This window comes from Bidens hawaiensis, unplaced genomic scaffold (assembly GCF_021521415.1).
Source record: "Bidens hawaiensis isolate Kalapana, Puna unplaced genomic scaffold, B.hawaiensis_p1.1 tig00054936_1, whole genome shotgun sequence".
Classification (NCBI taxonomy): Eukaryota; Viridiplantae; Streptophyta; class Magnoliopsida; order Asterales; family Asteraceae; genus Bidens; species Bidens hawaiensis.
The window spans coordinates 50,140-65,157 of record NW_027499908.1 but is presented as its reverse complement, the minus strand read 5'-3'; the positions used below and the strand labels follow the sequence as shown (position 1 = coordinate 65,157).

Here is a 15,018-nt window from a genome sequence, read left to right as displayed (position 1 = left end):
TATTTTGTTATGTTGAAAACCGACACTAATATTGATGTTCTTATTGTAAAAACGTCTTTATAAATTCGCTCGTGTGTATATAAAAATATCTATATATACATGTATATGTATATATGTACGTATTATTTTTAAGCATATTAAAACGTATTAAAGGTGTTAATTATATTTTTACCATCGAAATTCGTTAAGGATTCTAAAATATAAATTTTATGATAATTATATAATTTAGCGTTCATTATTAATATAGAATATCTTAAATTGTATTTGTTCAAAACTAATTACTCGTACAATCGATTAAACGTTAAACAATGATTTTATAATTAGACGATAACAAAAAAAATCTGTAGAGATCAACCGTTCAATCCATAACATACCAAACATATTTGTAACTCAAATCATATCGAATCCTAAATTCATTATATGTATTATATCGTCTATAATTAACTAATCATATCATTTAATTAGGATTCTTGTCGGTAATTCTCGAAGAGCGTGATTATCGTTCGTGTTGTGTTCATTCTTGTTTGGCTTAATCGATCAGGTGAGTTTATCATTCCCCTATTTTACTCAGTTTTCTAAATGTTTTGGGGACATGTGCGTACGTATTCTTACTTTCATACTATATATATTCAAACAAATGCATACGTGTTATTGTGAAGTGATTTAATCAAACATACGTGTTACTTGCTTACTTGTGTTACTATTCAATCAATCATATATTGGGATTACTATTCAATCAACCATATAGCGGGTGTTCCTGCTGGTGACCAATGCCCGATTCCCTTGGCAACGGTCCACATACTTGTTTACAGTTTGATTTTATTATTCGCACGTATCACTTTACGCTTATTTTATTGTTGTGACAAACAGGTGATATTCTCACTTAACTTTATGTTGACAAAAAAACTCATTTTTATACGCATATGCAGGTTACTTGTATGGAAGATTGAAACTTGGACACGTATACAAGACTTTAGGATGAAAACAAGTTATTTATTTGAATTCATATCTAGTATTTAAATTGGTTATTGTATTTGTAAACATGTGTGTTTATTTGAATTTAAGTAATTAAGTAGATATTATCTCTTTTATATTATGATAGTATCTTCGAGCTGTGAGCAATCGGATCACGCCCCGGCATTTCCGCCTTAGGTTGGGGTGTGACTTCACGAGTCTCCAAACACTCAGCTTCTTGAAATGTAACAGCTCCTCTTGCATGGCTTCTACCCAAGAATTTTCTTTCAATGCTACTCGATAGTCCTTGGGCTCGACCTGTCAAATAAAACAAGCAAAAAGACATTTGTTAATGTTACCGAAAGTACTGCGTGTCTGAATGCCAGCGGATGGATCTCCAATGATGTTCTTAGTCGGATGTCGACGATGGATCGGTAACTGAGGAATTTGCTCGACATGCTCGACTGGTGTTGCTTCAAGCTCAGTTGATAAGCTCTCTATAGGATGAAAAACGGTAGTCACATTGACCGGAGCAATTGATTGAGGATCACCTGCACCTTCTTCTTGATCAACCAAATGTTTTTGAGCAATGGGACCATCCCACAGGTTGTCATAGAATGGCACCACGATTGTTGGAACTGAAGTCGAGTCGGTGCTGCCAGAAGCTCCATTATGAACTTGTTCATTCTGCACATTTGCTTGATCAGTTACTTCAACATTACCATGATTTTCTTTTTCCGAGGGAGGTGTAGGAACTGATTCAACCACACTTAGTTCTGCTGGAGGATCCACCGCTTGATCAGTCTGGACATTTTCAACATGATCTTCCACATTGTCAGCAGACACATACGAATCGGTATCTGAATCGGAGGCGTCTTCGACTGTGGGCATCTTGATAGTAACTGCTGGTTGCTGAACTTCATATGCTGGGGCTGGTTGATTAGCCACATGTGAAACATTTAGTATAGGAGCGGGTGCAGCTACATTGACATCTTCCAGACCTCTCAATACGACATTCATTAGGATTGACTGATCATCTTCTGCTTGAGCTGGTGTTGTCACAACGGTAGGAACAGGAGAAACAGCCGGTGCTGTATACATTCCTCGAAATTGCTTGAACAAACCTTCATAGTCAAACATCCAATTTGGACCTATGTGTGCATCTGTAGGGTTCAATTCTTGCCAATCAATATTGTACGATTCCAGGATCACTCGTGTTTTCTTGTTGTAGACGCGATAAACACTTTTGTCTGCAGAGTATCCAACAAAGTAGCACTCATCCGCCTTTTCTGCGAACTTGGAAGTTGTAACAACATTTGTCTGAAGCACGGTGCAAGGACATCCAAACGTCCTGAAGAAGTTAACCCTTGGCTTGTTTCCATAAAAGACTTCATAAGGTGTCTTATTCAATCTTTTATTCAGCAACACACGATTCTGAGTAAAGCAGGCAGCATTGATGGCTTTACCCCAGAAAAACAAAGGAAGTTTGGAGTGTGACAGCATGGTTCTAGCAGCTTCAACCAATGTACGATTTCTTCTTTCAGCCACCCTAGTGTAAGGTGTGCTGAATTAACGAAGGATCCCTTTGTTGTGACAGAAGTCGTTGGCGGTTTTGTTGCAGAATTCAGTTTCGTTGTCACTTTAGATACACTTGACTCTTTTGTCTGTTTGATTTTCAACTAATACGATAAATCTGAGCAGAAACTGAGATGTCTCATCTTTGTGCCCTAGCAGAAAAGTCTAACTGAAACGCGAGAAACCATCAGTAATAACCAGACAATAAGCTTTTCGACCTATTGCCATTGGTTGCACGGGACCGAAGAGATCCATATGTAACAATTGAATGGTGGAGTTTATGGAATTGACAGTTTTGGGTCTATGAGGGAGTTTGTGCTGTTTGCATTTTGAGCAAGATAAACACTTTTCAACACAATGAAAGGATTTTACAGGCAAACCCCTCACATGGTCACCTTTAACCAACTTGTTCAAGTTCTTAAAGTTGACGTGACCTAAACGTCGATGCCATAAAGATGAATCGTTCTCCGAGGCCTTGGACATCAAACACGAAGTAGTATGCGTTGTATAATTACTTCTCATGTCCAGAATGTAAGCATTGTTGTGCCTCGGAGTACGCAACACAATCCACTCTTCAGGGACTTTAAAACCTGGTTTAAGAATAAGACATTCATTTTCTGTAAAAAGAGTAGAGAATTTCTTATCACAGATTTGGGAGACACTGAGCAGATTGTGGTTGAGCTGTTCCATAAGATTGACTTCATCAAAGGTCAATGTACCATTGAAGACCTTGCCTTGTTTCGTGATTTCTCCTCCTATGTCACCAGCAAAGGAGACATGTCTGCCGTCGAATGGGTTGATGTCAAACAACAGGGACTCATCTCCTACCATATGTCGGGTGCAGCCACTGTCCAAATGGGGCAAACTGGTGTAGTTATCATTAAAAGGTGGTGGTACGGCAGTGTAATCGTACCCCAGCCCCACTTTCACTTTAGTACTTTTCTGGGCTCCTATAAGATCATCTAATTTCTTAGATGATGCTTCAAATCTTTCAACTTGTTTTTCTTTTTCCCTTTCATCAGAAGCATCAAATTTTAACTTTTCAATTTCATCTTTCAAATCATTTATTATGTTTTTATAATATATAACGTCATGCTCCTTCTTGAAAATTTTAAGTTTAAGATTTTCTACATCATCATGATGAGTTTGAATCTTTTCAACGTAAATCTTGTCAGCCTTAACATATTCAACATTTAATTGTAGAAGTCTTGCATTTTCTTTCAAAACTCCGTGCTGAAGATATCTATAATATGTAACCTTATTTACGCAAGCTTGAGAACAGAGATTTTGATTTACCCCATCGAGGGGTGATGCATCGAAACTTGCAGCGGCAGATGAAGAAGCTTCATGGTTGGAAGAGAAAGCCATGTCAGCCATGTTGAGAGGATTGTTGAGCTCCTGAAATTGATCATCTCAATTCACAGTCTGGACCTCCGTTTGAGAGACAAGGGCCCTTGAGGTTGAGCTTGGGTAGCCCTTGTGTGGATGACCTCCATTTCGTGGAGCAGAGCTGCTTGGCTTGTGCACTTCATGCTTCTTCCCGGCTGACTTACTGTTCTCTTCATCGGTCACCTCAGTCACACGAATATCGTTTGCTGGTTTGGGAGGATTTGTGCACTCCCTCGCAAAGTGACCTATTTCACCACAGTTGTAGCTTCAAAGCTTGTCTTTATCAAACCCAATTCTCTTCCAGCCAGAATCCTTGAAGTTGTCTTTCCCATACGTCTTCATGAAGTTTGTGGCTCTGTGAACTGCCATAGCCATCTGGTACTTGATATCCATCTTCTCAAGATCCTTCTGATTGACGTCCTTAAGATCCCCAATCTCAAATTGTGGTGGCAACAGGTTTCCCTTCATCAAACCTTCATGGGTTGAAAGAAATGCGTGAACCAGTGAGACATTTGAGTCATTCAGCATCGAGAGAGCTTCATAGTAACTTGAACTTCTACTTGGCTGAGGTTTTGAGGATGAGGTGATCCCATGAGCCTTCAAAGCTTGTTCAACCGCACTATCGACTGCCTTTTGAAATGAACTAGAACCAGATGAAGCAGACTGATTCCCGGTTGAGATAAATGCTGTTTCTTGTGGAGCAATAGATCATGAGTACTTTGGAGTAGTCACTGGGTAAACATTTTGCTGAGTTTTGCTAATGAAAGCAGTTGGCATAGAAGATGCAGTACTCACCCTAACTTGATTCAGAGAACTCAGATGATTATTCATTCTCATTTGCTCGTCCATTTCAAGCGACTTGATAGTGGAAATCAAATCAGTGTTTAGCATGGCATTTAGATTAGTGGTTCTCTTGATTGTCACAGTGTTGGTGTTCCAACTATACGGCAAGGAATTCATCAACTTGTGATTTACCTCAGAGTTGGTGATGTTGACACTTCCAGCCCTGACTCTTACCATCAGCTTCTCAAACCTTTTTACCAAGTCCATCACAGCTTCACCTTGACGATGGTTGAACATGTTGAATTCTTCTTTCAATAGTGCTTTCTTGTTTTCCCTAATCTCAACATTTCCTTCAACCTTCTCAACAAGTGCATCCCACAAACCCTTGGCACTTCTGTGTTCACGTAGAGTCTCAGTAATCTCATTTGATAGACAAACGGTTAAAGTGAGATAAGCTTTCTTGTCTTGTGCTAACAAGTCCTTATCCTCTTGATCATAATTTTCAAGAGTCTTTAGTTGTTCCCCAGCTTGAGTGAGAGTCACGGGAACATGATGACCTTGTTCAAAGCATCTCACTAAGTCAGAGTCAGTCAACGAGATAAAGTTCATGAACCTCCATTTAAAATCGGCAAAGTTATCATCTAATGTCATGTACTTTGGAGGCTTTGTAGGAGTTCCCACTTGGTTTTCTAATAGCAAATACCCCTTCAATAACTCAGAATCAGTGCTCGTCATGATCTCGGAGTCTCAAACACTTAACAGTCTTTAAACAATTTTGAATTTTAAACCAGAAAAGAATTTCGCGCGAAACATTCTTTAAACGAAGCGAAAAACTTTTCCCAAGGGAAGCGAAAAAGTTTTCCCAGGCGAAGGGAAATGCTGATGAACAGTGAAGCGAAGCGAAATACTGCGAAGCGAAAAACTTATGCGATGCGAAAACTTGTGCGATGCGAAACACAATGCCAAGCTAAAAGATCTTGTGCGAAGCGAAAAGCTATGTAATGCGAAAATGTCGTGAGAAGCGAAAAACTCAAATTTTCCAGAAGTAATCTTTCTTGGGATCTGTCCACCTAATCTTGTCAGTTCTGGTCAAAGGTTGGTACACTGATTTTCATGTCATGCGAAGCGAAATTGTTAATTTATCATTTTTATCAATTTTTCAAACTCGTAACACCAATTTTAACACTTTTAAACCCAAAACTTTTAGATCTAAGGCTAGTACACTTGTTATTTTCACCAAGAACACACTCTAAGACATGATGATCAACTTGAAGCCAAATCTTTTTGTATTTTTCTTGTTTTTGTGAATTTTCTTTGCAAGAAGCTTATCTTTCTTCTTCTCAAGATCAAAACCCAAGGTTGTAATCTAAAAACCCTCAACTAGTGAGCCGAAGCTCTGATACCAATTGTAGGTCCCGACGCGGGTGGATCTAACAACGTTTCGTGGATCAACCTAACTTAGTGCTAGCGGAAATCACACTAAGTCACCTAAGAGGTCTCTGATCTTGAGAGTTATTTCAGGTAGAGAGAGAGACATAAAGCTAGAGAGAAAGTAGTGTGTGAAAGTTAGAGTTTTAGCAAAAGGTTACTTTCTCATGGCATGCTCCCTATTTATAGAGGAGCATGCATGAGAAATCTATCATTATCAAATGGTCAATGGGCTTGATTACATTATTTTCCTTGGGCTATTTCCCTTGGGCCTAGACATATAAGTAAATATCTAAAGCCAAATACATACAAAAGTGGCTAGATGGCCCAAATACATAAATGTACCAATACAAAAGACTAAATAAACAAAAGGGGCCTAACAGTTTTTATAAGCTCAGAAACAATGATTATAACAAAAGAAATTTAACTAAATGTTTAATTTATATAAAGTAATACCAGAAGGAAATACAAGTTAAAAGTAAATAAATAAAACAGATTTATAAAAGAAAATATTTTAGGAAAGAAAAATAATTTAAGAAAAGAAAATAGAAGTCCGGAGAATTGGTCTAGTGGTAGAGGCCGTGGAGATGCAAGTTCGATTCCCACTTAAGTCAATTCGAAGAACATCTATGTGAATTGAATGGACGAAATTTGGCATTAATCCCGGTTCGAACCCGACAGGGGGCGAAGGTTTACGGATTCCATCTGGTTCCCACGCATCATGAGGGTACGTACAGTCTTACGGCGGTTGAGAAGTTAACTTTGAATATAGCCCCGAAAGAGTAGATTTATAAGTAAAATTCTCAAAAAAAATAAAAAAAAATAAAAAGCATGGGCCGACATCACCTTTCATATTCCTTTCAAGAGGCCAGCATGGGTGCGGCCGAAATTTCAAGATTCCGTAAGTCGATTCGATTTATATTAATAAAATTGATACTGAATATTATATATTATTTTATGAAAAATATATTACATATTAACTAAAAAGTTATGAAACTGAAAGCAAAAATAGGTGCCAAGTTGTTTCTTCACTTCACGATTCGAATTGGCAAATGTCTAATAGAACCAAATTCACTTTGGCTCGGTTTAAAATAAAAACCGTCAAAACCAATTCAAAGCCAATTCAAAGTTTATATCATCTGTTCCTAGATTTGCTTCCTTGTTTTGTTCCCAACATTAATTGGGTCGAGTCATTAACAAACTTACAAGCATAGACTATGGCTACATGAAAAAAACATAGTTATTCAGTCAACATCGGTTAAACCAAGCAAACCAAATTCACAATTCGGTTCCATTTCTATGGTTACAAATACGGTTCAACTTCGGATCTTTTCGAGTTTCATTCATTTTTTCACATCCTTAATTCATTTTTTTATTGATAAGTTAAAAAACCAAACAATGAAATAATAATTTCCAACACCTAAGGATGCAAACAAGCCAAGTGGCTCGCGAGCTTTTCGAAGTCGGATCGAAAAAAAAGCTCAAACGAGCTGAGCTTGCTCAAGCCGAGCCGAGTCGAGTATTAATCTCAAACAATGCTCGTTAAGTTATCCCGCCAGAGCTCAGTCTTGTATGAGAAGCTTGTTTAGGCGCATCATGCCTTGTGTATTTTTAAGTATTTACTTTTTTCTAGCTTCTATGCATTAATCACACTGTACAACCTAGCTCGAGCCGAAGTTTGACTATGGTTACATAAAAAACAAAGTTATAAGTTAAATCGGTTAAACCGAATTCAAAAACATAATAATTTTCCAAATACCTGGGGTGTGAACGAGCTAAGTCGTCCACGAGCTACTCGAGATCGCTCGAGCTGAGTCTTATATGCGTGTAGATGATCAAACCTTAACGAGCGTTCTGTATTTTTAAATTTTACATATTTTCGACTTATATGCATTATTTTCACATTACATAATTAAGCTAGAGCATATCTTTGACTCGTTTAATGTGCTACACGAGCTCAAGCTAAGTTTTAGCTCATTTAATGTTTTAATAATATGTAAAACTAATTAAAAATGTATATGTATTCTAGCTATCAAATACTTGAGTTCGAAAAAACTAACTCACGAGCCGAATTTGAGTTCTACGTCAAACAATAAAAAAAGGAAAAAGAAACTTGCAAAGAGCTGTGCTCGAGTTTTCGTAAATCAAACCAAACCAAGCTTTCGGTCTCGACTCAGCTCGTTTGCATACCCGCACCCAAACAATAAAAAAACAACCGCAAATGAGAATGACAACCGCGTTCTCTCATCAACCAATCCAACATCCCAGATCTTCTTCCAACCCCCCTATAAATACACTCACTCACTCACTCACTCACTCACTCACTCACTCACATCTTCCTAATCACAAAAACCTTTCACACCCAAAAAAGTATTATCACAATTCACAATAACCCCCAGAATTTACAAGCATGCTATTAAGAAGCTCATCAAACCCAGCACTCAACTCATGGCTGCAACACCAACAAAACCCAATATTATTACCTTCACCCACACTCTCCTTACACTCATCAACCCCATCATCACACGACTCGCCTAAAATGATATCCAGAGCCTCATCAGAGAGTGACTTAATCACTCTTTTGTCTCTCTCTAAGCGTAGAATATCCAACTCCAACTCACTGAGTTGTTGTACACGTATGTTTGCTTCTGTGGCAGTTGAGGAGGATGTGGAGGCCGAGGAGAAGGAGAGTGAGTTGTTGTTTTCGAGTTCTGGGTTGGTGGAGGATGGTGGTGGTGGTGGTGGTGGGTATTTTAATGGTAGTGATGATACTGATTTGTATTATCAGAGTATGATTGAAATGAACCCGAGTAACTCGTTGGTTCTGACAAACTATGCCAAGTTTTTGAAAGAGGTATGTACAATATAATTCTACTTTATGTATTTAGTTATTGATCTTATTGTATAATTATCGTGTTTAGAAGGTATTCAAGGGTAATATTATTTTCTGACTAGATTAGTCGTGCAAATCTAGCTTTGCTAGGCTTGAGCTCGGCTTTGTTTTGACTTATAAGAGCTTAAGCTAGGCTCGTGAGTCATTTTTTAGTCTCGGCTAGTTTATTATATAAATTAATTAATTTGAATACATTTTTAATTATTTATATATATATATATATATATTTTTTGAGAAAACATTGATGAGTCTAAGCTTGGCTTGAGTTGGTGCGCATGACCTTAAATGAGCTGAAGTTTAGCTTGAGCTCGGGTGGGTAATATGAAATTAATATATAGAAGTCTAAAAGAGTTAAAACTTGAAAATACATTAGGCTTGTTAAGGCTCAACAAGCCTAAATGATCTTCCTATACAAGGCTCGAGATCTGGCTTGATTACTAAATGAGCTTTGTTTGAGGCTTAGGTCGGGCTCGATAAAGATCGGCTTGTTTTAAGCTTGTTATTGATCCAATCTCGAGTAGTTGGTGAATGGCTCGGCTCGTTTGCACCCCTGGACCAGATCTAGATAGCATAATTGATTTCCAAGCAATTGGTTAATTGTTCTGTTCGGTTAATTGAATTATATATACGATATAATTTATGTTTTATTAGTACTAGATCCAGATACATAATTTTTGTTAGGGTATGCATTTGCCAGCTCGGTCCGGTTATGTTTTAGTTTTCAACTGATCCGTTCGGTTATTAGGGTATTTAAAGTTTAAACGATAGGTTCATTGTTGGGTTCGGTTAATTCGGTGATGGTTTGGTTAAATCGGTTACTTAAGAGTGCTGATTGATGGTTTCAATTCTGAAATAGGTGCGAGGCGATGCTATGAAAGCTGAAGAGTACTGCAGCCGAGCAATACTGGCTAACCCTAACGACGGAACTGCTTTATCAATGTATGCGGATTTGATCTGGGAGACGCACAAGGATGCATCGCGTGCACGCAGTTACTTTGATCAAGCGATTAAAGCTTCCCCAGACGATTGGTAAGACGGACATCTCATAGTAATCATTAAATTCATATATTTTAATTGTTTCAAGTTTCGAGTTTAACGAAGTTTTGTATTAATGATGATACAGTTATGTTATGGCTTCTTATGCTCGGTTTCTTTGGGACGCTGAAGACGACGAAGAAGAGGAAGAACAAGTATCGGATTCGATGTCAACGAGTTTTTCACAACAGTTTCCAGTTGCTCCAATGACTGCAGCATCATGGGGTTGAAGAATGAAGATGAATGAGATTATGATGTTTATAATGAGAGATGTTAACTGGTTAACATTTATCACACAATTAATTGGACCATTTAGTGTTGAAAGGGACTTAAGAAGGTGCACCAATTAATTGCTTGTTTGAACAACTTTTGCTTTGGATTGTAGTGTAAAATAATATCTGGTGAGCATGTAGTTGTGTTGGAGTTTTTGTGAATAAAATATCTTGCAAGTATGTGTTGCACATGGAAGTGGTTGTGTGAGTGGGACATTGTACAATGATATTGCCTCCTTTTTTTGGCATTGTTTTTGCTAGAAAAAGATCTGATGATGCTTTTTAAGTTTTTTTTTATCATCAAAAAGATTTTTAGGATTTTTTGTTTGAGCTAAAACACAATCTAATTCACTAAATATGCTAGGGTTTGCGATTTTCGACATGACAAAGATATTACATGGATACAATATTTTGGGTTATGTTTACACGAGGTTTGGTTGTAAATGAGTTAGCCGGGTCTAACTTGGTTAATGTCGATTTTAAATATTTATATAAATTATTGAATTCTTTTAACTCGGTTACAAGTTACAGCTATGGTGTCAACTAATGTAATTAACTTTTGGTAAAAACTAAAAACTCACCAGTAATTCAAATTTAGTTTTTGTTGATTTGACTTGTACAAACATTCTAGCTGGGTTTAAGTTCAAGGTAGCTTGCTCATTGGCTTACTAAAACTCTTATTTATGTACTTATATAATTTGGTACTATTGTTAACCAGTTATTTGGGATTTATATGATAAAATTTAAGTTGAATACAAGCTCAACTTTCATCTCGGATTGAAGATTACGAGACAAGCCAACATGTTCTAATTTTTATGAGCCTGATCGAGCACAAGTTGATAAATGGCTTGGCTTAGCCTGACCCTTGAAAACAACCCTAATTACAACTTTAATATAACTGGTTTACAATGTTTTTAACCATCATATTATAACTTACCGATCCATTTTGACTCGTCAAAATTGTGTTAACCTGTTAGATGAACCGGTTATACAAGTCGTGTTCAGACGACATGACTTTAATCATGTTCGGGTCAAGGTTGATTTTGTATACGAATAAATGTATTCACATTGTCTAGGTTCATCGAATTTGACTAGTCTAACACGCTAATAACCATAAAGGTATATGTGGTGAGATGATCAACCCGTAGGACCTTAATCTAGTACAACCATTGAATTTTAATCAATGGCTCCTAGTTGAAATACAATTGCATATACATTAATGTGTTTACATGTATAACAAAACATTGAATGGTCTCCCACTTTTGTAATCAGGATACATGCTAAGAATACATTAATGTTTTGCAACTGTCAATGACATTGACAATTTGAAAATAGAAGTGTGTGATTATTACATGAGGATTAAGACATGCTAGCTGTGTTTAAAAGCTTGAAAAGGACCCTTAAAATTGTCACCTAAAGTTTAATTAGTGACCATATAATTATGATGACGCAACATTATAATAAGTTAAGAAGTACGGTTGTAGTATTTTAGACACACCGTTAAAGAATTAGAAAAACACACACATAAGGTATATTTGGAAGTAATCCCACCGTGTTTTTTTTTTTTGCATTTTCTACTCGATTTCATCATTTGTTATTGATTGTTCTTCATGGACGTTGCATTATTCATCGTTTATCCATTAGATCTAGGTGTTTCCGCCATCTAGTCCTTGTTTTTGACCCATAGTTGTTTGGTCCGAGTGTTATATACTTGTATGGTGACATACATTGCTTCTTTGACCAACTCCTATGAATTGAGATTGGCAGCTTTTGGTTTGTTCTTGTAAGTAAAATATCTAATAAGCATGTAGTTGTTTGGAGTTTTTTGTGGATGAAATATCTAGTGTGTATGTGGTATGTACTTGAGTGGGCCATTGCAAATAATGATGTTACTTACTTTATTTTATGCTTATTTGCACCCAAAAGACATTTCTACACTGTTACTTGACTCGTTTATGATGAAACATACTCGAGTCTACTCGTTTACAAATAAGCATGCGGTGTATTTAAAGTCCAGAGAGACTTTGAAACTAATATTACTTATTTTCTCTATTGCTTTTGTTAAAAAAAAATGAAAGAATTGATGATACTTATTCGCATTTGATGGCCGGGTATTAATTTCGTATATCATTGTGTTAATTATATAGTTTTAGCTATTTATTAGTATGAGCAATGGTACTTCATACGTGTTTATTGTGTTACAAGTCATTGGATGTAAATGCGGTTAAATTGGACTTGTACGAGCACAGGATGAAGTCCCAGGATGATGTGTGATAGCGTATGATCAAAACTAAAGAATTGGATAAAAGTTGATTTCAGCATATCATTTGCTAAAAACAGAGTATCATATGCTGAACATAAGAAGAGTGCACATAAGAAGTTTTTAAAGTATGGTTTGCTAAATTAGAGTATCATACTCTAAAGTTAGAGTACTATTTGTTGAGCAAGAGTACCATTTCTTGAAACTAGAGTATCATGTGCTAGACCAAAATTAAACTACGAGATTTGCAATTAAAAACGCTATATAAGGAAAAAGTTAGGGTTTGAGAAAATAGACATCTCTGTAGGCTGGAGACTATTTTTATAGAGAAAAACCACTGTTATATCATGAAATCAACCCCAGATTCCATGAGGATTGAAGATTCCATCAACAACATGAGCGGCTAATCTTCTCGAGTCATACCCAGGATATAGAGTATTGTGCTTTTACAGTTTTCTCATGTTTTAATAACGAACTAATTGTAATTGTTAATTATAGATCTTTGAACATGGATGTTTGGTATTGTTGTGCACTCAGTCGGTTTAGGTTTATTTCAATCAGAACGATTAGTTTGCTAGTTGTCGAGATACGTGTTCATAGGGATGTTTTGATTAGTTTGAATATGATGAAGCATGCAATTGCCCTTAGTGAGTCACGATGGTAGGGACCTTAGTGCCGCGTATTAGCGATTGTTGATGCCTAACGTTTAACTAGTTGATTAACCAAATTTGATTATTGATAATGAACCTGTTAAATGACATGAGATTGTTGTTTGTTACATGTTGCACCTCAGGTGTGATTTGTTCTTGTTAATTGTTTGAAACTTGATTACTTGTTGTTTAATTATAAACTTAAATCATTGCTAGTGTGATCAGTACTCTTAATTGCTAAATCATAATACTAGAATTTCATTACAATTACACTGACCACATACTCATTATGGTTTGACACCCTACATGCCCTAAGTAGTTTAAGGTGATTATGATACCTGATTATTATTGTTTTTGACTAGATCACGATAGTCTAGTATCAGCATCCAGAAGATGCTCGCAATCTGTTACTTGGCTTATTATCTATTATCTAATATATATATACATATATATATAAATGGCAAGTTTGGTGCCACAATTGGGCTACTTGGCGGCAATTTTCTTGTCCATAGCATTTTGTTTTTTTGTTTTCGTTTTGGTATCATAACAAACGTAACGGAAGCTGACCGAATGACAATTTTGTTTTTTTTTGTTCGTTTTAACTCAGATGTCATAACGAACGTGACAAAAATCGATCGAATTCGCATAGACTCAACATCTCAACGTCCAGGACAGACAACGTTCGGCTTTACCAATGCCCAAGTTTACTGACCGACACCACCCAATTGATCCACTCAATTTATATATATATATATATATATATATATATATATATATATATATATATATATTAGCTCTGGTACCATAACAAACATAGCCGAAGCTGATTGAATTCGTTTCCAGTACCGCCTCATTGCTCAGGATCGACAACGCTTGGGTTTTATCACCGCCCGATTTTAAATAATTTTTTTATATGTTAAATTGACGAATATATTTTTCTAGACGCTAAGGTTTTACCAATGGTGTCTATACCGTAAAGAAGTAAAGGATACTAACTGAATTCGCGTAAACTCACCGAGTAAACTGGAGTTTTATCAACACCCAGGTTTCAACGTTGAGGTTTTACCAATTACCTTGACGCAATGTGAGGAGTGAAAATCTAGTTTGAAGATGTCACACTCCAACAAAAGGTGGCGGGACATGCTGTAACATCTAGGAAAAACCCATATTTATTTTGGACTAAAGTTGTCAACTTTGAAAGTTGAAGGACTAAAAATATTCTCAAGATAAGTCATGAGAAAAATGAAATAAGAAAAATAAGCATTTTTTTTGTTAAGAAACGTAATCATTTTCATGCAAAGGGTATGATTAAATAGTATTTCTTAATGATTAAGAAATATACTATTCATTCACAGGTTATAGACAAAGTAATGTTTCTTCTTGAAGAAGAACCCTAGTATAAATGTTTCTTAAAGAAGAAACCTGATATATAATTAATAAATAAATAAACAAAGAGACTAAATGTCCACATGTTTTATACAAACAAATTATCAAGGTTACAGCTATACAAAACAGACTACGAGGTCTGAAGCTAGATCGTTGATCTAGATATTTATACAAATGTTATACTCGTACTATAGGTCCGAGATAACAGCCAATCAATCAATCTGAAAGCTGAAAACAAAAACAGGAATCAATAACATAAACTGATTTACAGACAAGGGTCAGTAACAGAAACTGATCAATATACAGGAATCAGTATCAGAAACTGATTACAATCATAAAAGGTGAATACGCCCTAAACTTTTACAACTCTTTTAGTGTCTGAACTGTTTACAT

The 15,018-nt window shown here is 36.2% G+C and overlaps 1 protein-coding gene across 1 annotated transcript; it reads left to right on the top strand.

Moving 5' to 3' along the window:
• The first annotated feature begins 8,490 nt into the window (after positions 1-8,490).
• LOC143600816 (uncharacterized) lies at positions 8,491-10,509 on the top strand. Its single transcript, XM_077078388.1, has 4 exons — positions 8,491-8,983; positions 9,051-9,053; positions 9,879-10,051; positions 10,146-10,509. Exons 1-4 carry the CDS (start codon positions 8,540-8,542, stop codon positions 10,285-10,287), a joined length of 762 nt encoding a protein of 253 aa, XP_076934503.1. The 5' UTR covers positions 8,491-8,539; the 3' UTR covers positions 10,288-10,509.
• Positions 10,510-15,018: the final 4,509 nt, after the last annotated feature.